The following is a 22,235-nucleotide window of genomic DNA, read 5'->3' as shown; positions in this document are numbered from 1 at the left end:
CATTGGCTAGTACACAGCTCTTCCTAACCCCGCCCTCCCGACTGTAGGGACACCCTGACTGGTTTAGGCTGCGGATGAGCGCCTAAGTCCAGAAGATGTGAAAGCTCCCATTCATCTAGACTCTGGATGATCTAGAAGATTATATCCTAAAATTCAAAAGACGTCTTTCTCCTCATTCAACGTCTTCTCACTCATTTACTCTTTCCAATACTGTTGGTAACTTTGAAGCTGTTAGTCAGGCAATCTATCCGGCATCCCAACTGCGGGGTCCTCACGATCTCAGCTGCCTCGGCCTCCGTCCGGAGAGGACCCCGCGTCGAATCACTGACTGGCCCAGGAGTCGGGGTGAGTGTGGGGGGCTGGGGGTCTGCGGACAGGGGGTGGCATCACGAAAACTTGGGACGTAGGCTGAATAGCTCGGGCTCTGGACTGCTGTCTGGGGTGCGGGAGCGTCTCCGGTGCTGTGGACCGGGGCCGCGCCTCCCTCCCGGCCTTCCGGTCTTTCTTGCCAGCTGGGCCGGAAGGGAACGGTGCACCTGCAGCCCAGTGTTTTCAGGCCCTCAGGCTCAAGAGGTTCAGGCTCATTGGGGTCCCTCACCGTGCTCTGACGCGGGAAAAAGGTCTTGTCACCCACGGAGAGCTGAAGTACCGACGACTCGGACCTCACCCCCAGGCTTCTGCTGTGGAGGACAAAATCCTTAACTGTCCTGAGCGGACGTCCCGTTAGAGGGTGGCGCCTGGATGAGCCTGGGGTAATGCGGTGAGGACGGTGTTGCAGTTCTTCAGAAACGAGTTGATAGGATTCTAAACTGAGGAGGTGACAGTGAGTATGGGAAAGTGATAAACGATGTGCTTGGTTGGATTTGGTGGATTTGGATTGAACCCGAAGCTGAAGCTTGATTAAGAACTTGATACCTGTATAAAATTAGGAGTCCTCACATGAGAAGGAGGAATTTTGTGGAGCTTGGAATATATCGAGTTTGAAACAGTAGTTTAGGTGAAGATGAAAGAAAAGTTTATTTTTTTAAAAAAAATCCTTATAAGTAAGCCAGAAAGAAACTTTCCAGGGGAGAACCAAGACAGGTGAAGTTCCGTATAATTTGGTAAGAAGTATTTGTTTTGTTTTGGGGAAACTTATCAGTGATATGAAATGCTGCAAGGATCAAACGAGGAAGTTGAAGTCTGAGAGTAGGTCGTTGGATTTGATGATTAGGAAGTCATTGGGTCATTTGAGAGAACTGCTTTAATAGAGTCAGTTATTGAGAGGAGAGACTGCAAGTGTAGACTAATGCTTCTTCGTTTGGAGCATGAAGTGAAAGATGGTTGGCAAGGTCCCTAAAAGGTTTGGGGTTTGTTTGTTCTGTGTGAGAGCAGAAAGCAAGTAACTAATGTATAAGATTAAACATTCAAGAAACAGGAGATAAGACTTGGGAAGAGAGAAAAGGATATGGGATCAAAATTACAAGTGGAAAAATTAGTGTTAGGAAGAACGGAGGACACTTTCATTTGAGACCATAGGAAAAGTGGAGGATTGAAATGAATGAAAAATTACCTGAATCTTAACATACCTTTAGTAGGAATGCTCTCTTGGCAATAAGGTTAGCTTTTCTTACTGAATCTTAGGATTTTACAATGTTTTTAAACAGTCAACATAATAGGCTATTGGAGTTCCCTGCAGACTAGATATTTTTAAGTAGCTCAATAATATTTCAATTCACACATAACGAATGGTATTTGTAGAGAAAAGGAATTCACTCTCTCTCAACAAATGACTTTCTCTCCTATTACACAGAGAAAATAGAAGCCATCATCTTCTTGCAACCAAATATACAAATCTGCTACCCTTCTGTTTAAAGAGGAAAAAGTGTCCCTTCTCCTTAGGGAAGGCAAATCCTTTCACCTAGTTTCCCAGTGCCATCCTCTCCTACCTTCTCAGGGTCTTTTTTTTTCCTTTGGTTAAGTTATTTCCTCTCTCTAATTCATCAGCCTTTCCCCTTCTACTCACATTTTTCCTTCAGCATTTAAAAATATTCTTTCTTAACTTTATGAACTACTTCCATTTATTTTCTTGTCTTTTTCTCTCCTTCATAGCTATAGTTCTTGAATGGATCATCTACTCTCATCTCTGTTTTTCCAACTTCTTGCTATTTATTTCTCAGCCCACTGCAGTATATCTTGTTTCCACCATTCCACTGAGCTACCACTGAAACTGCCCTTACTAAGATCACCAAATGGCCTCTATGTGTTAAATTGTACGTTCTCATCAGGCTGAAAATTTGCTTCCTTTGAGGCCAAAAAAAAAAAAAAATCATACTTTTATGTATAAAGCACAGTTATTGATGGTACATAAAGAGGTGTACAGAAATATTCTGTGGTATTAAAATTTTATGGAGGAGGGGTGTGAGTGAAGGGGAGTCTGAAAAGACACCTTAGGATGCAATAATGAAAGTTGAGAAACACTGTAAAATAACAGACATTTTCAGTTTTCCTTGTAGCTTGACCTCTTTGTGCCATTTAAAATGTTTACCACTTCTTTTTTCTGGAAACACACTAACATACTCTGGTTAGTAAACTACCCCCCCCCCTTTTTTTTTTCTTATCCCTCTTCAGCCACGTCTTCTCAGTCTTTTTCCAGGTCCACTTCCTTGACCCACATGCTACTCAGATTTTGAAGTTCCTTCCATAGGTTCTCTTCTACTATACACATTCTCTCTTTGTAGTTTTAGTCTCCTTATAGTTATATTTTGCATTAATAAAAAATCATGATTACAGTACTCACAAATCTATCTCCAGTTTGGCTTCTCTCTGAAGCACCAGACCTATATATACAATGGTCTTTTGAATATATCCATTGGGGTCAAATATATCCAGAATTGGGTCAGATTATATAGGACCAGGGCTGAATCCCTCGTTTTCCCTCTCATCTCCACTGCCTATTCCCCACCCCCCAGACTTTTCTCAACCCTAAATGTTTCTCTTATCTTTTCGTTTTACTCATCCCTATTATCAACACTCTAGTCTAGACCACCACATAACTCATCTCTCAACTAGTGTCACAATATTCAGTTGCCCAATTATCCAGTTTCCACAGTGCGATCTTAAAACTGTAAATTGGGTTGCATGAATCCCCTGCATAAAACCATAAAAAATGATTTTACATTGCACTGAGAATAAAGTGAACCAATCTCTGCTTATCTTCTTCTCCATTCTCATCTCATCACTTCCATCCTCCTTCTGAAATTGCTAAATTTGTACTGGATTTCTTTGTCTTACGTTCTTTCTCACCTTGAAGCCTTGTGGATTTTTATAGCACACTGTATTTCCCCTATCATCTTACTGTATTAAATTGTTTGCCTTCTTTGTTGAACTCTAAATGCTGTGAGTTCAGGGACTCTTATTTTGTTCACCTTGTATCCCCATTGCTTAATATATAAAACATTCAAAACTGTTGAATGAACAGGGTCAAAATATTGGTTAAAAATCAGAATAGCTAGATTATATTCTGGTTTCATTCTCTCACCTTAGATACAGGCCCTTCTATGCCTCCATTCTGTTATATACAGAAGGAATACATTTTCTTTTTTAGACACTCTCTTCCAAGGATATTTTGACTATTGTAATTGCACTGCTTGTGAATCATCAGGGTGAGTGTGTTCAACGTTCAGTAAAGAGGGTTTATGAAGTATTTAAGCTGCAGTCAAAGCTCTGATGGAACTGCCTCTGAACACAGTTTCTTAAGTGGCTTTAAAATAAGCTTGGAGAATTCTGTTTTCTGACTCAGAAGTCACTAGGAACAAAAAGATAGTTGTGGTGGTAGCTTTCCCAGAAAGTTTATTAAAATAATGAAAGAAAGAACTGCAGCTACTCAAAGGATAAGTAGCTAAAGAAACAAGCAAATTTACACTGCTGCATGTGGTATTTGTTTTTTGCATTAGGCCCTTGGTCTTAATATGGATAGAAGAAATAAGCTTTCTTCCTATAATAGAAGGTTAAGATGGGTTTTGAAGCTAAGCACTGTTGAAAGCTGCAAGTGCTGTGCTTTCATCTCAGCACTGAGGACAACAGCAATAAATCCAGATGGCAGTTTAACTTGCTCTATTCTTCTGAGACCTAAACTACTGCCAATGAAAACAACTTTGGTGGAAACTTTTCCTGGAAAGAATTTTTCACCAGCTTAAGAGGATGAGTAGGAATCTGGCCGCTCTAATAAAGAAACTACAAAGTCACTTGCTTCAAGAATAAGCAGCTTTTTTAGGGTATATTGTGGCAATGGAGTACCACAGATCCATGTGAACTACACGTTCTTAGGATGAATAGTTTAAGAAGATAACCTATGTCAGCTCTCTTAAATATAATTTCTGGTCTAAATAATTTATTAGAATACATTTTGGCTTCTAACTAAACAAGAGGCATATCCTTCAACTCTTCCTCTTAAATTATAAGCTCAAACAGCACATTTGCTGCCCAGTCCAATATGATAACAGCCAGCTCCGTGTAGTTATTTAAATTTAAATTAATTAAAATTAAAACTTCAGTACCTCAGTTGCATTAGCCACGTTTCAGGTTCTCACATGTGACTAGTGGCTGCTGTATCGGACAGCACAGATAGAGGACATGTCCATTATTGCAGTAAATTGTACTGGACACTGAGGCAATAGAGTGTGTTCCTGATAATTAGTTTCTAAGAGGCAGGTAAGAACAGGAGCTCAAGATTCAACTAGATCTGGGTTTGAATCCTAGCTCTGATACTTATTGTATCATCTTAGATAATTGACTTATCATTTCCAAGACTTTATTGTCTTATCTGTAAAATGGGGATAAGAACAGTATTATAGCATTGAGTTGTGAGGATTAAATAAGATAATATAAGAAAAGTGCCTAGGATAGTGTCTGGCCCACAGTAAGTACTCAATTTTAGATATTATTAATTCATTTATCTTTAATGAATAAAACTTTGAATGAAGCTGAAAATTAATTATTGTGAAGGATGCTGTATTCCATAGGGGACTCACCTGAAGTGCTCAAATATGGGTCTCATTGAGTTGATGCCAATGTTCCACTTTAAATCGTACTTTATATTTCAGATGAAAATTTTATTCCACAAAAGGCATCATAATGCAAATTTAGTTGCAGATCTTATTGCTGGGTACTCCTGTTCTATTTTTTTAAAGTGTATCAGAGAACAGAGGTTAAAAGTCAGTAGGTTCTCTGTATTCCCGTGGCAGTATTTTAACACTCAAATAGAAACTGACACAAAGCAAACCTATTAAACAAAGCATCTGACTAGATAAAGTGGAAAGATTTAGGAGGTTCCAGATATTAATCCGGGAAAATTTAGTAGGTCCAAAGCCTGAGGTATCAGCGTTTATTGCTGCCACCTCAGGTTGATTACTTGGCTAAACAGAGATGCCTTTGAACAAAGAAACATTTTCTTTTTCTAATAAACTGGAACCCTAAACTATCAATATTAACAGCATCCATACTTTATTAATACAATAATTGCTAAAGCACATCTTAGTAATTAGTATTATTTACTTAATAACTATTGAACATTCACCAAATGGGAAGAGGAAATCATCACCAAATAGTCTTTAAATGTCAACTGCTTTCATTAAGTAAATGACTTCCTATAAAAAGAACTGGTCAGGTTGATGTCATTGTTTTCTGTGTCAATAGAATTGAATGAATTCATTCTGGAAACTCTTCCTTTCCTCTTTGGAATTTATCTTCATACATAGAAATTATTATATTCATAGATTTTATATTCTTTCTCCTTAGGCTACATTTATCATTCACTACTGTAATTTTGAATGAATGGACCACTAAACACCTGATACTGATGTTATCTATATAAAAGAAAGGAGCAAGTTAAGGTAATTAGATATTTGTCCACTGTCTCCCATATTACAAGGACAATAAACTTTTTATTTGAAGCATAACTAACACTCAGAAAAGTGTACAAGCCATAACATAAAGCCCAATGAATTATCACAAAATGAACGCAACTTGTAACCATCATCTAGATCAAGAAATAAAACATTACCAGCACCTTAGGAGACCAACCCTGTTCCTGTCTCAGTCATCACCCCCACTCTCCTTCCTAAAAGAAACCATTTGATTTCTCAAACTATAGATTAGCTTTGTCTGTTCTAGAACTTCATATAAATAGAATCATACTGTATGTATCCTTTTGTGTCTGGCTTTGTTCAATATTGTGTTTGTAAGATTCGTCCATATTTGTTTCATGTAGCAATAGTTTATTCATTTTCATTGCTGTGTATTTCCCTTTAATAACACACTAGTTTATTTTCCCATTGTACTATTAATAAATAATAATAGTTTTCACTGTTACAGTATGTTTTTATACATGTTTTTTGTACACATTTCTGTTAATCCACCTGGGAGTGGATTTGTGTGTTACAAAGTATTAAAGAATACTTTTTATTAATTGAAAAAATAATTATATTAAAACTAAGCATTTTTTAGACTGAAAACTACTAAACTGCAGTTTTCTAAAAATGTGAAGTTTAGTAGTTTTCAGTGTATTCACAAATCTCTAATTCCAGAAGATTTTTTATTTTTATTTTTTTATAAATTTATTTTATTTATTTATTTTTGGCTGTGTTGGGTCTTCGTTGCTGCGCATGGGCTTTCTCTAGTTGCAGCAAGCGGGGACTACTTTTCGTTGCAGTACGCGGGCTTCTCATTGCAGTGGCTTCTCTTGTTGTGGAACACAGGCTCTAGGCACATGGGCTTCAGTAGTTGTGGCTCGTGGGCCCTAGATCACAGGCTCAGTAGTTGTGGCTCACGGGCTTAGCTGCCCCGCAGCATGTGGGATCCTCCCAGAACAGGGCTCGATCGAACCCGTGTCCCCTGCATTGGCAGGCAGATTCTTAACCACTGCACCACCAGGGAAGTCCCTCTAATTCCAGAAGATTTTTATCACCTCAAAAAGAAATACAAAAACCAGTAACTCCCCATTCTTCCCCCTCTACCCAGCCCCTAGCAACCACTAATCTACTTTCTGTCTCTGTGCATTTGCCTGAATCCTAGACATTTCATACAAATGGAATCATACAATATGTGATCTTTTGTATCTGGTTTCTTTCACTTAGCACAATGTTTTAAAGGTTCATCCTGTTGTAGCATGTACTGGTACTTCATTTCTTTTTATGGCTGAATAACATTTCATTTTGGATATTTATTATTTATCCATTCATTGGTTGATGAATCCATTCATCAGTTGATAGACATTTGGATTGTTTCCACTTTTTGACTATTACAAATAATGTTGCTAAGAACATTCGTGTACAAGTTTTTCTATGGACATACGTTTCCAGTTCTCTTGGGTGTATACCTAGGAGTAGAATTGTTGGGTCATTTGGTAACTCAGTCTTTAACTTTCTGAAGAACTCAAAACTGCTTTCCGCACAGCTGCACTGTTTTACATTCCTACCAGCAATGTATGAGGGTTCCAGTTTCTTCACAAACTTGTCTACACTTGTTATTGTCTGCCTTTTGATTTGATTATATCTAGCCTAGAGAATATGAAATGTTATCTCATTGTGATTTTAGTTCATATTTTGAAAAGATAGTGAGCATTTTCTCTAGTGCGTATCAGCCACTTGTTTGTATATCTTCCTTGGAGAAATGTCTTTTCAAATTCTTTGCACATTTTTTATTGGGTTATTTGTCTTTTTATTATTGAGTTGTAAGAGTTCTTTATATATTCTGGATAGTAGTCCCTTGTAAGATGTATGGTTTGCAATTATTTTCTCATTCTGAAGGTTGTCTTTTTACTTTCTTGATAATGCCTTTTGAAGCACAGAGGTTTTAATTCTGATGTAAGTCTGGGTTATCTGTTTTTTTCTTTTGTTCCTTGTGCTTTTGATGTCATATCTTAAAAACATTTTCTTTTTTTTTTTTTTTTTTTAAATAAATTTATTTATTTATTTTTGGCTGTGTTGGGTCCTCGTTGGTGTGCCCAGGCTTTCTCTAGTTGTGGCGAGCGGGGACTACTCTTCTTGGGGTGCGTGGGCTTCTCACTGCGGTGGCTTCTCTTGTTGCGGAGCACGGGTTCTAGGCGCATGGGCTCAGTAGTTGTGGCTTGTGGACTCTAGACCACAGGCTCAGTAGTTGTGGCGCATGGGCTTAGTTGCTCCGCGGCATGTGGGATCTTCCCGGACCAGGGCTCGAACCCCTGTCCCCTGCATTGGCAGGCGGGTTCTTAACCACTGTGCCACCCGGGAAGTCCAAAAACATTTTCTAATCCAGGGTCATGAAGATTTATGCATATATTTTTTCTAAGAGTTTTATTGTTGTAGCTCTTATATTTAGGTCTTTGATACATTTTGTATTAAGTTTTGTATATGGTATGAGATAGCAGTCCAACTTCTTTATTATGCATGTGGAAATCCAGTTGTCCCAGCACCATTTGTTGAAAAGACTATCCTCTCCCCCACTGAATGGTCTTAGCACTCTTGTCAAAAATCAGTTGACCGTATACGTAAGGGTTATTTTAAGAACTTTCAATTCTATTCCATTGATCTGTATGACTCTCTTTGTGCCAGCACCTCACTGTACCTTACATCAAGTTTTGAAATCAGGAAGTGTGAGTCCTCCAAGTTTGTTCTTCTTTTTCAGGATTGTTTTGGTTATTCTTGGTCTCTTTCATCTCCATATGAATTTCAGGATCAGCCTCTCAGTTTCCATTAAAAAAAGGCAGCTGGTATACTAATAGGGATTGCATTGAATCTGTAGATCAATTTGGGGAGTCATGTCATCTTAACAGTATTAAGTCTTCCAATCCGTAAGCATGAAAGGTCTTCCCATTTTTTTAGGTCTTTTAAATTTCTTTCAGTGATGTTCTATAATATTCAATGTACAGGTCTTACACTTCTTTTGTTAAATTTTTTCCTAAATATTTTGATCTTTTTGTTGCTTTTGAATTGTTTTCTCAATTTCATTTTCAGATTATTCATTGCTAATGTGTAGAAATACTTGATATTTTATATTAATTTTATATTTTGCAACCTTGCTTAACTCATTTATTGCTCTAGTAATTAGTGTGTGCATGTGTATGTGTAATTCTTAGAATTTTCTACATGCAAGATAATATCATCTGGAAATAGAGATCGTTTTGCTTCTTCCTTTCCAATTTGGAAGCCTTCTGTTCCATTTTCTTGCTTAATTGCCCTGGCTAGAACCTCCAGTACCACGTTGAATAGAAGTGGTGAAAATGACATCATTGTTTGTTCTTTATGTTAAGTGGAAAGCTTTTGGTCTTTAAGTATTAAATGTTAGCTATGGGATTTTCTTTTCTTTTATTTATTTATTTATTTATTTATTTATTTGTTTGTTTGTTTGTTTTTGGCTGCACTGGGTCTTCGTTGCTGTGCGCGGGCTTCCTCTAGTTGTGGAGAGTGGGGGCTACTCTTCGTTGCAGAGCGCGGGCTTCTCATTGCGGTGGCTTCTCTTGTTGCGGAGCATGGGTTCTAGAGTGCAGGCTCAGTAGTTGTGGCACACGGGCTCAGTAGTTTTGGCACACTGGCTCTAGAGCGCAGGATCAGTAGTTGTGGCGCACAGGCTTAGTTGCTCCGCAGCATGTGGGATCTTCCCGGACCAGGGCTCGAACCCGTGTCCCCTGCATTGGCAGGCAGATTCTTAACCACTGCGCCACCAGGGAAGTCCCTAGCTATGGGATTTTCATAGATGCTCTTTATCAGGTTGAGGAAGTTTCTTTCAATTCCTAGTTTAAATGTTCTTAATTACAAAAGGTTGTTGGATTTTGTCATGATTTTTCTGCGCCTTTTGAAATGGTTATATTTTTTGTTTTTTATTTTATGAATATTGTATATTGTGTTGATTGATTTTCATATGTTGAACGAACCTTGCATTCTTGAATAAATCCCACTTGGTCAGGGTTATAATCTTTTTTTATATGTTGCTGGATTCAGTTTGCTAGTATTTTGTTGAGGATTTTTACACCTATAGTCTTAACTGATATTGGTCTGTAGTTTCTTGTATTGCCTTTGTCTGGTTTTGGTGTCCAGATAATACAAGGATACTTTTTTGATATATACTAAATTTAAACTTTTTTCCTCCCCCAGAAAATGATCCACAGTCTATTTCTCATAAACTGTTCCGGTGACATATTTCTAGAGAAGCACTGGAAGAGTGTTGTGAGCCAGTCTGTCTGTGATTATTTCTTTGAAGCTCAAGAGAAAGCAGCTGATGTTGAAAATGTACCACCCGTTATTTCAACACCTCACCACTACCTCATCAGTATCTACCGGGATAAGCTCTTCTTTGTCTCTGTCATACAGACTGAAGTGCCACCTCTCTTTGTAATTGAGTTCCTACATCGAGTTGCTGATACTTTTCAGGTTGGCTATTCATCAGATATTTTGAATTTGAATTATCCAAGTTATATTATGATTATATTCTTTAAATACCCAGTTTTTGATGTATAGTCTGTTTCTCTGTCTCTCTCTCCCTCTTCTTTTCAACTAAGCATAAGTTCATAAACATAAACCTTTTTAGTAGGGCATACAGTAGTACACATGGTGCTCCAGTTACTGTTTTAGAAGAACAAAACAATCTCATGGTCATGGAAGCTGTATTTTTTTTATGTATTATAAATTATGTCATCAGGAAATAATAGTGCCCTCCACATACATTTCTCTGAATAGTACCACGATTTTTACTGGTTATGAAATCTTCCAATACTTACACTTTATTTCTTTCTTGTCTTGCTGAATATACCAATAATTTTAAACTGATCTTTGTTTTTTGGAGTACCTAATTGGGGAATGAAGTTCATAGTTCACATTCTGTTTTAACATTTCAGTGTACTTTCTGGCATAATATGTAATAGGAATTCAATTCAATTTAAAAATATTAAGGAAATATTGAGAAATAGTATATAGAACTATGGAGGTTTTTTTCCCTCTGTTTTACATATTTTCAACATCTTAAACAATGAATTACGCTACTGTAAGCTTACCCTTTAGAACAAAAAGTATTTAGCAAGCCTGTCTTCATGTCTTCCGTTGTGCAATGTTATGTACATTTTGTTAGGACTACTTTGGTGAGTGTTCGGAGGCTGCAATTAAGGATAATGTGGTCATAGTATATGAGCTCTTGGAAGAAATGTTAGACAATGGATTTCCACTGGCTACTGAATCTAACATTTTGAAAGAATTGATTAAACCACCAACAATTCTGCGTTCTGTCGTCAACTCTATTACAGGTAAGGTGAAACACACTCTGTTAGGAACTGAGCCATTAAAACTTCATAAACAATTCATTTTTGCTTATGATCTGGCAGATTATTAAGGTAGTCCATTTTGGCCAGAATTATAGTTAGTGATAATGTTAAAATGGATGTATATTTCTTTTCATGAAAAGAGACTATATCTTAAATGATACAGAACTTTTGGCTATTACTCTTCTGTTATTTTGCTACAAGACTACAAAAATATTATTACTATTGTTTAACACTAACTAGTAAGACTGAATAAATTATCCCAGTTAATCATAAAGAAGCCAATGTAGTGACGGCTGTTAACTATTGTGGTAATCATTTTGTAATATATACATATATCAAATCATTATGTTGTGTACCTTAAACTAATACAATGTTATATGTCAATTATATCTCAGTAAAGCTGGGAAAAAAATAAAATTAAAAAATAGCATTATAGGGCTTCCCTGGTGGCGCAGTGGTTGAGAATCTGCCTGCCAATGCAGGGGACACGGGTTCGGGCCCTGGTCTGGGAAGATCCCACATGCCGCTGAGCAGCTGGGCCCGTGAGCCACAATTACTGAGCCTGCGCATCTGGAGCCCGTGCTCCACAACAAGAGAGGCCGCGATAGAGGCCCGCGCATCACGATGAAGAGTGGCCCCCGCTTGCCACAACTAGAGAAAGCCCTCGCACAGAAACGAAGACCCAACACAGCCATAAATAAATTAATTAATTAATTTTAAAAAAATAGCATTATAAAACTGGCATTATGCTGCATACCCCACAATTACTAGAGTGTAGAAAATTTAAGACTACACCACAGAGTACATGCCATCTCCTCCAAGTCTTTATTTTGTACATATAGAAGATACATTAAAAAGAGAATATTAGTCTATTTGTGAGATTTCATGCATTGTGGGCCTTGTATTTGTGTTACAAACTTCTAATTTTGGTTTAATTCTTGAGTATAGCTAGAAATTAGGTACATCCAGAGGACGATATACTTTTGAAAGTATCAAAGTCTTCTAGAGAAAGATTTCTGTGAAATGTTATATGCCACTTCAGCTATACTGTCCACCATTGCAAACCCCTTTCCAAGTGCACTGACCTAAAAAATGGGGTAAGAGAGGCCTATAAGAAAGTGATCATTCCTTTATTCATCCTCTGGGCAAGACTGAGTGTCAGGAGAAATTTAAGGAAAGATAAGATGGGGTGTCTTTGCTCCTAAAACATAAACTCTGGATGAGAAACTGGAAAAAAAAAATTAAAACATATAAGTAACAGTATAAGATTTTGAAAAGCAATTCCATACTTTATAGATGGTGTAGTGACACTGGAGGGTACACATGGTGTAATATTAAATGGAAAAAAACAAACAAACAGGGAATTCCCTGGCAGTCCAGTGGTTAGGACTTCTTGCTTTCACTGCTGGAGCCCGGGTTCAGTCCCTGGTCGGGGAACTAAGATTGCACAAGCTGTGCAGCGTGGCCAAAAAAGAAAAAAAAAAAAAGCACACAACCATAAAAAGTTACTCTTAATTATACATAAATATTCCCACAAAAAATGTTCTAAAGTTTATAATACCATCTCCAGCTAAGGAACTACATATTATCTTTATTCTTGCATTATACTTTCTGATTTCCAAAATGAACATGTATTTTATAGTCAGAAAAAAATTAGTGAAATATAAAATTTTTAAAAATTGATTTTTTTTATATTTATTTATTTTATTTTTATTTGTTTAGCTGCTCCGGATCTTAGTTGCAGCACATGGGATCTTTAGTTGCAGCGTGCGGGCTTCTTAGTTGCTGCATGTGGGTTTCTTAGTTGCTGCATGCGAACTCTTAGTTGCAGCATGCATGCAGGGTCTAATTCCCTGACCAGGGATCGAGCTCGGGCCCCCTGAACTGGGAGCGCTGAGTCTTAACCACTGGACCACCAGGGAAGTCCCATAACATGGATTGTTAAGGCAATACATTATAAAGATCAAGAGAGTGGTTCAGTGGATAAAGTAATCTCTCCTGAACTGTAGTGGGTAGCCCTAGGACGGGGTCCTGGAGAATCAATAGAATTTAGGAAGAGAGGAAGGAATAAGAACATTCTTCATAGATGGAACTGTATGAGAAAAAACACAGTGAAAAATCTTGAATTGTATTAACCTGTTTAATAGAAGCAGAGCTGTTTTTCAGTTGAGTAGTGAGATAAAATTAAAAAGTTAAGTTGAGGAAGTCCTAGAATGCTAGTCTAAATATTTAGCTTTAATCATAAAGCCAGTGGGGAAACGTTTAAAGTTTTTGAACAGGAAGATTAAAGCAGTGTTTTTAGAAAATTCTGGAAGGCAACAGGGTTGGAGACAGGAACACCAACCATAATTACACTACAAAGTTGTATGCGTACTTTGACTGCAACTACAATCAAACACGGGTTTGAACTGCCCAAGTCCACTTAAAGTCAGATTTTTTTCAATAAATACATATTATAGTACTACACAATCCGCAGTTGGTTGAATCTGTTGATGCAGAACCATGTGTACAGAACACCAACTGTAAAATTATGCATGGATTTTCAACTGCACAGGGATCAGCACCCCTAAACCCTGCATTGTTCAAAGGTCAACTGTATTTTTATTTATTATTTTTAATAAATTTTTATTTATTTTATTTATTTATTTAGGCTGCGTTGGGTCTTCGTTGCTGCACGTGGGCTTTCTCTAGTTGCGGCGAGCAGGGGCTACTCTGCGTTGCGGTGCACGGGCTTCTCATTGCGGTGGCTTCTCTTGTTGTGGAGCACGGGCTCTAGGTGTGCGGGCTTCAGTAGTTGTGGCTCGTGGGCCCTAGAGCGCAGGCTCAGCAGTTGTGGCACACGGGCTTAGCTGCTCTGCAGCATGTGGGATCTTCCCAGACCAGGGCTCGAACCCATGTCCCCTGCATTGGCAGGCAGATTCTTAACCACTGCGCCACCAGGGAAGCCCTGTTGTTGTTATTGTTAAGCATGTACTACTTTTGAGTTGGAAAAGTAAATTAACCAGAATGTTAAATATGTCACAGCTCAAGGGTGTATGTTTTGGACAACCAGACTTATTTTCAGACATATGTCAGTTTACCAGGAAATTAGCCAGATTTTGAACATTAGCCATATTGCATGTGGGTGTGCCATATGGGTGTGCTGACCTTAAAATGGGAAATGGCCAGAGTATGTTCTTCAGCCAGTTAACTCTGCTTGGCGGCATCTCATGTATAATTTAAGCTGAATACCAAATGGCCTACTTATCACTCTGTATTCTCAGTGCAGACATTTTATCAGCAGAGGGTTTTGAAACAACCAGCCTCTTTTTTCATCAGTGGTAGCAGGATGAGATTCTGTTGTTGAGCCACTGGAATTAGGTTAGGTTACTGTTAACACACAGGAAGCAAAAGATAAGTAAATGAATTTAACCTGGTTTGGCAGATAGACACAGGACCACATGGCCTATTTCTGTCTTCTAGAAATTTGATCACATTGGTATGGATATGTCTCTGACAATTCTGTAAACCATCCACAACTTCAGTGGAGAAAAACCCAAACACTAAAGAAGCAGCTAAAGTACTTGAGTTTTTTTTCTGTTAAGAGCTTTTCTCATGAGCATCTTATGTGTTAGCTTTGCTTTCTGTTTTTCTGGTTTCTAGGCAGTAGTAATGTTGGGGACACACTCCCCACTGGGCAGCTGTCCAACATCCCATGGCGCCGAGCAGGGGTAAAGTACACAAACAATGAAGCCTATTTTGATGTCGTTGAAGAAATAGATGCAATTATAGATAAATCAGGTAATTGTGTGCATATTATCAGGGAAAAAAACAGTTCAGCTGACATAAGCTGAATAGAAAACCGAAATCCCTTGGCAGTATGCATTTCAGTGGAAAGGCATTCATTTTCAAATCTGTTTATTTTGTCCAGAGGTTACATATTATTTTCATAACCTCTAGTTGAGAAATGCCAAACCTTTGTAAATCAGATCTCATGCCACCTTACTTTAAGCCAATTATTACCCTATATTCATTTCCATCTTGCCATTTATTCAGTTTAATATTTGTTGTATATCTACTATGCACCATATTTTTTGCTACCACTTTATGTGCAGTCCTTCTAGTGAAGACCCCAGACTAAAGAACAGTACTGTATTAGAATCATAATGTTTTATTAAAAACATCTAGTCCAACCCTCACATTTTATACATGGGGAAACTGAGGCTTAGAAGAGTTAAGTAATCTGTTCAAGGTCACACAGCTAGTTGGTGTGTGAATATGAGTTACTGTGAATTATAGACACTATCTCTACAGTGAGTGCCCTTTTTATTATAAAATTCCATTGTATGGAATAATAGCTGTACTATTAAAGAATAATGGCCCCTATTTCTTAAAAGTTAACAGCTAGCTTAGTCCATTTCATTAGAAACTTGTCTAATTTTATTTAAAATATTTTAACTTTGATTTATTGTTAAAATATTTTAAATAACATTAGCCAAGTTTCTAATGAAATGGACTAAGCTTCCTGTTAACTTTTAAGAAATAGGAGCCATTACAAACAATAAATGCTGGAGAGGGTGTGGAGAAAAGGGAACCCTCATACACTGTTGGTGGGAATGTAAATTGATACAGCCACTATGGAGAACAGTATGGAGGTTCCTTAAAAAACTAAAAATAGAACTACCATACGACCCAGCAATCCCACTACTAGGCATATACCCTGAGAAAACCATAATTCAAAAAGAGTCATGGTACCACAATGTTCATTGCAGCTCTGTTTACAATAGCCAGGACATGGAAGCAACCTAAGTGTCCATCGACATATGAATGGATAAAGAAGATGTGGCACATATATACAATGGAATATTACTCAGCCATAAAAAGGAATGAAATTGACCTATTTGTAGTGAGGTGGATGGACCTAGAGTCTGTCATACAGAGTGAAGTAAGTCAGAAAGAGAAAAACAAATACCATATGCTAACACATATATATGGATTCTAAAAAAAAAAAAAATGGTCATTAAAATATTTTAATTTTGAAAACAAAAACACTAATTTGAAAAGATACATGCACCCCAGTGTTCATAGCATTATTTACAATTGCCAAGATATGGAAGCAACCTAAGTGTTCATCAACAGATAAATGGATAAAGAAGATGTATACACAGTGGAATACTACTCAGCCATAAAAAAGAATGAAATTTTGCTATTTGCAGCAATATGGATGGACTTGGAGGTCATTATGCTAAGTGAAATAAGCCAGATAAAGACAAATACTGTATGATATAACTTATATGTGCAATCTTAAAAAATACAACAAACTATTGAATTTAACAAAAAAGAAGCAGACTCACAGATATAGAGAACAAATTAGTGGTTACCATTGTGGGGTGGGGTGGGAGAATGGGAGACACAAACTATTGGGTGTAAGAGAAGCTCAAGAATGTATTGTACAACACGGAATATAGCCAATGTTTTAACTGTTTAATTTACAGTTAATGTAATAACTGTAAATGAAAAGTAGCCTTTAAAAATTGAATAAAAATTTTTTTTAATTTTAAAAATCACTGGAAAAAAAGTATTTTAACTTCACATCCAGCAGTCTTACAAGGTTGACACTATAAAGATAGGGACAGGTTTGATTTTCCTTAGAATTGTCATATTCTAACCAGAGATAGGTACAGGCCATGGCACTCAGTAAAGAAGCTATCTGAACTAGTGTAATGGGTCCTCTGTCCACTAACCTTTTAATAGATGTGCAAAGCTTCAGTATGTCTGACACCCAGGAGATATCTCCATTACTTAAGATACAGTGATAGCTCTAGTAAAGATGCAGATTCCAATGATGTTATCACCTTTATTTCTTTCTTTAGGATCTACAGTCTTTGCAGAAATTCAGGGGGTAATTGATGCTTGCATTAAGCTATCTGGAATGCCTGACCTTTCCCTTTCTTTCATGGTAAGTTTTGTTCTCCTGTTTTGTAGCTCCTTGCAAGCCTAATACATGTGAAGTACTAAATGAAATGATAAATACTGAGACATGTTTGTTTTAGATTGCAAAGGATTATCTAAGAAATATTCCTAACACAGCTTCCAAAGACAGTAGCTTACATGGTGAGCATTGCCTTTATGGAAAGGCTGAGGAGGGGTCTTTGCCTCTGAGTATGCTAGAAGTAGCTTAAATGGCTGGCTGGCGTCTGCAAATGTGCAGTGCTGCTTTTCCTGAATTATTACATGCTTTGTTGATATGAAAGGGCATTGATCTTTTGCATCATTTTAGATACAGCATGATACACTACTAAGAACCGTAAAGAGAACTGAGCTCTGATGCTACCTCTGCCTCTAACTTGTCCTGACCCTGAGCTCTTTGAACCTCAGTTTTTTCATCTATGAAATGGAAATGATACCACTCACATTTTCTACCTCATAGTTATTGAAATTCAAATAAAATAATGTATATAAAATATTTGCAGACTTTAAAGCATTGTGAAACTGTAAAGTTGTGTTGATGTGATCATAATAAACTCTTGCATGACTTCTCTATTTTGATGAAGCATATTAATTTCTCACAATATCTGAATTAGAGTTGCAATATTCATTATACTTTATTTATTTATTTTTAAAAAAATATTTATTTATTTTTGGCTGTGTTGGGTCTTCTGTGCGAGTTGGGTTTCTGTGCGAGGGCTTTCTCTAGTTGCGGCGAGTGGGGGCCACTCTTCATCACGGTGTGCGGGCCTCTCACTGTCGCGACCTCTCTTGTTGCGGAGCACAAGCTCCAGACGCGCAGGCTCAGTAGCTATGGCTCACGGGCCTAGTTGCTCCGCAGCATGTGGGATCTTCCCAGACCAGGGCTCGAACCCGTGTCCCCCGCATTGGCAGGCAGATTCTCAACCACTGCGCCACCAGGGAAGCCCCATTATACTTTATAAATATGGTTGTCTTCTGTTTCCCTGGCAGAACCCAAGGCTTCTAGATGATGTCAGCTTCCACCCCTGCATCCGGTTCAAGCGTTGGGAATCTGAAAGAGTTTTGTCATTTATTCCTCCAGATGGAAACTTCCGACTTATATCATATCGTGTCAGCTCACAAAAGTATGTTGATGCATCAGTCAGAATCTCCTGTCATATATCAGTGTACTGCATAGAACTCACTTTTCCCTGTTTCATTCTGACAAGTTGGGTACTTGAATTCATCATTGCTCCCTTTAGCCATTGCTCACCAGGAGACCCAGGAAGAACTGGTGAAAATGTGTGTCTAACATAATCAGTATACTTTGAATCTTAAGAGTATAGAGTAGTAGTAAATTAGACTGTAGTAAGAATATATACCTGAGAGCAAGCATTTTGGACCATGCATAACCTGGGCGAAACTGTGAACCCATGCCATAATTTTACTGTGGTCTGTGGACGTCATGGCTGATAGAAGGAGACAGACTTACCCGTAGCTCTCTAGGACATTCTTCAACTAACTGGCTTGAAGTCACTCTTCTCTGCACTGAAGTTTAAATGAATGATTTAAATGATTTAGCATCGTGGGTTGTAGCTGGTTTGTCCCTTGAAAATATCAGAGTATTTTGGTAACATCAGAACAGGACTTAAAAGCAGAGGAATTGTTTCTTGGCTCTTACCACATAGAAACTGATTTATTTAGTTTGTATAATTTTAAATTATCTTTCTATGGGATCTTAATTCATTTTTTAAACTAGGGCTATTTGCCCCAATTGTTTATACTATAATTAAGCTTCAGATTTCTACCTTGATTTGTATACTTACTGCTCAGAAATTGTATAATTCCTAGCAGAGTGGTTCCAGAACACTGTGCTATACTCAACCTGCCCTGGTACACATACTCAATCTGCGGTTCTGGGGGTATAGGATACTCTGGACTGAGGTTTTCAGGCCACCTCTGGAACTCACACTATTAATTGTATGTTTTTGTGGTTGTGTCTTTCTTTCTCTTTTTAGTCTAGTGGCAATACCAGTATATGTGAAACATAGCATCAGTTTTAAGGAGAACAGTTCTTGTGGTAGATTTGATATTACAATTGGACCAAAGCAAAATATGGGGAAAACTATTGAAGGAATCACAGTGACAGTTCACATGCCAAAGGTTGTGTTGAATATGAACCTGACACCAACACAAGGCAGCTATACATTTGATCCAGTTACCAAGGTACAGCCACCTAAAATCAAGAGTGAGCAAGTGTTTCTGCAATCTTTATTTTGTGCTTTGGAGATGTGGGGGGGACAGAGGGAAGGGTCTAATGTCTTGGTTAAAATTAAAGTTCCTAACAAAACCTAGAATGCATACTGTGCTGTGCTTCTGCCACTGCCTGAAGAGGGAATCCTGCATCTGCTGCTGAGTCGATGAACAGAAAAGTGAGACTCATTCTTTCTTCCTTCAGAGTCTGCCTTTACTTATCCATTGATAATCCAGAGATTCACTCACTCTTCAATGAGGAAGATGTCTCATAGAAGCCTGTGATATAAATTTTGTCTTCCTTTAACAAACAAGGAAACTAAAGCTCTGAGGTCAAGTGACTTGCTCAAAGTCACACAGCTAGTTAGAGGCAAGGTTGGGATTTGAACCTAAGGCTATCTGGTAAAAAACTTTTTAAAAAGAGAAAAGCATTATGTGGATATAATGATCTATTAATTGTTAATAGATATTATAATCTATTAATTGTTAAATTTTCTGTAGAAATTGATTAAGACCTTTCTCTTCCTTTCTCATTTAAAAGCATTGTTTCATACTCTTCCACAGAGGATGTTGGCTAGGAAAGCTGCCTTCTCCCCCTACATATATTTGCCTCTAGCAGAAGGATTTCAGAGGAATTGTAAAAGATGATTTTTCTCTCTGCTTCCTGCTTGGGTAAAAAATGATTCTTTTCCTCAGTAGAGTCATTGAGCTACCTGGTAAATGAAAAGAGGTTTTGGTTTTTTTTTTAGTAAAATCATTGAATGTTAAAGATCATCTAATCCAATCCTGAGGAGTTGAAGAATCTCCCCAGAGACCACACAGGGCTGAGAAGTGAAGGGGGAGCTCCAGATCCCTGGCCCTTCACCCCAGCTTCAAACATAATAGCTTCACTTTCTCATCTGTTACTGAGCTTCCTCACTAAAGATTTCATTTGAATAAAGGGTTCCATCACTAAAAGTTTAAAAACACCAATTTAGGCCCGTCTTCTTATTTTACGGAAAAATAAACTTAGGCCCAGAGATAAACAGTAAAGGTGGTATAGTGGAAATAACATTTGATACCAGAGAGCTGTAGGTTCAAATCCCAGCCTTGCCTCTAACTAGCCGTGTGACCTTGAGCAAGTCATTTGACCTCAGAGCTTTAGTTTCCTCTTTGTTAAAAGAAGACAAAATTCACATTACAGGCTTCTATGAGACAGCATATGAATAGTGCTAAGCACAGTGCTATATCCAAAAGTAGATGCTTAACAAACATTGGTTCTCTGCCCTCACTCTTCATTCAGAGTCACAGAACTAATTAGTGATAAAACTCAGTGGAAATCCCAGGTCTGTTTCCAAGACACTGTGCTTTATTTTGTACAGAAGTTTATGGTGTCTTTGAACATATGTCTTTAATAAATAGTTCAGAATGTTTTTGTTTTTTTATGTCTTTTTAAGGTACTAACGTGGGACGTGGGAAAAATCACTCCACAAAAGCTCCCCAGTCTTAAAGGACTGGTAAATTTACAATCTGGAGCACCTAAGCCAGAAGAGAATCCAAGCCTCAACATACAGTTCAAGATCCAGCAGCTTGCCATTTCAGGTAAGGAGAAATTTGACTTGTGTTTAAGGGTAATTGAGTTTTGCTGAGGTCAGCTACTAGGATCTTAGAAGGGTAACTGACATTCCGTCTCTACAAAGAGCAACAGCTCCAGCATGCCTTTCACTCTGTGCTATGGGTACAGTGGTTTTGGAGAGCACCTTATTTCACACAGCTTCCCTTCACCCCTACCCTCATTCAAGCTCAAAGAAAGGAGCCATTCATACTCACAGAAAGTAGAATTATCCTAAAAGACACTGCTTGTCCACATGGGAATCTGAACTAAAACCATACTTCCATAGTGCTATAATCTGTGAATGGTAGAAGGAACATTGCTTCCAAATGGTGACAAGGACACTGGTTAATGTCAGATTTACTGTGTAGTGAACTCTATTTGCTAAGCAAATATTGTATTGGTTGGTGTTACCAGGATAGTAATTTATTCCTTTCCTTACCAATTCTTTTTGACACAGGCTTAAAAGTAAACCGCTTGGACATGTATGGGGAGAAATATAAGCCATTTAAAGGAGTCAAATATGTCACGAAAGCTGGAAAGTTCCAAGTGAGGACATGAGAAGAGGCCAGAATTCCTCAAGATATGTTTGTTTTCCAAGTGTCATTACAGTTTATTACCATTAGGTACCAATTGGATGGGAATACATATTCTAGTTAAAGCATTTGTGTCTAACCACACACCGCTAACAGAGTTGCTTAGTAATCAATGTAGGGTTCTTAAGGAGCTTTAAGCTAAGGAAACTTCTGAATGACTTAGCTTATTTGTATCTTGTCACTTAGGAAGATTTTAGAGGTGATTTCCTCCATAGGGAGACACCAGCTGGAGGCTGCATATTTTAACAGTCAAGGCAAAAGTCTACAGTGATAACCTCTCTCCTAAAACAAGTGAGCTGGTCTCAGCAGGAGCTATCTTAGTCTGTAATTGATGTATCAAGTGCAGCCAAATGTCACACTTGATCTTAGCCATCCCAAATCTTCTGTCCCAACACAGGAAAAATTCCTCCCACCCCAAGAAGTTTACAGAAAACTGCCTCTTCGAGTGTTTGCCTTACTCAGCTTTTCACTTATGCCATTAAGCAAGCACTGTAGCAAAAGCCACTTCACATGGCCCTGGCAGGGAGCACTGCTGCTCCATGCTCCATTCTCACTGTACTTGATATTGTATTTTTTATAAATAAGATTTTTATGTAAA

The 22,235-nt window shown here is 37.9% G+C and overlaps 1 protein-coding gene across 4 annotated transcripts; it reads left to right on the top strand.

Annotated features, from left to right (window-relative positions):
• The first annotated feature begins 67 nt into the window (after positions 1–67).
• Positions 68–22,235, top strand: AP3M1 (adaptor related protein complex 3 subunit mu 1). Of its 4 annotated transcripts, none has more exons than XM_068547936.1 (10): positions 68–345; positions 5,779–5,873; positions 10,110–10,385; positions 11,080–11,251; positions 14,912–15,049; positions 17,122–17,207; positions 18,209–18,342; positions 19,216–19,423; positions 20,887–21,031; positions 21,502–22,235. In XM_068547936.1, the coding sequence occupies exons 3-10, from the start codon at positions 10,113–10,115 to the stop codon at positions 21,600–21,602; spliced, it is 1,257 nt and encodes a 418-aa protein (XP_068404037.1). In that variant the 5' UTR covers positions 68–345; positions 5,779–5,873; positions 10,110–10,112; the 3' UTR covers positions 21,603–22,235. The 4 variants fall into 4 exon arrangements, with proteins under 4 accessions (XP_068404037.1, XP_068404036.1, XP_068404038.1 ...); XM_068547937.1 differs by lacking the exon at positions 68–345 and adding an exon at positions 491–823; XM_068547935.1 differs by lacking the exon at positions 5,779–5,873 and having other exon boundaries at positions 229–345.

The sequence above is a fragment of the Eschrichtius robustus genome, chromosome 7 (assembly GCF_028021215.1).
Source record: "Eschrichtius robustus isolate mEscRob2 chromosome 7, mEscRob2.pri, whole genome shotgun sequence".
NCBI classification, from domain to species: Eukaryota; Metazoa; Chordata; class Mammalia; order Artiodactyla; family Eschrichtiidae; genus Eschrichtius; species Eschrichtius robustus.
This window is presented reverse-complemented; position numbering and strand designations above follow the sequence as displayed.

What these genes read in the sequence shown, in the direction of transcription:
- AP3M1 (XM_068547936.1), top strand. Translation starts at nt 10,113, where the DNA reads ATGATCCACAGTCTATTTCTCATAAACTGTTCCGGTGACATATTTCTA. An exon ending in TATCGTGTCAGCTCACAAAA is followed by an intron (nt 18,343 to 19,215) that starts GTATGTTGATGC and finishes TTCTCTTTTTAG; the next exon opens with TCTAGTGGCAATACCAGTAT. An exon ending in CATTTGATCCAGTTACCAAG is followed by an intron (nt 19,424 to 20,886) that starts GTACAGCCACCT and finishes TGTCTTTTTAAG; the next exon opens with GTACTAACGTGGGACGTGGG.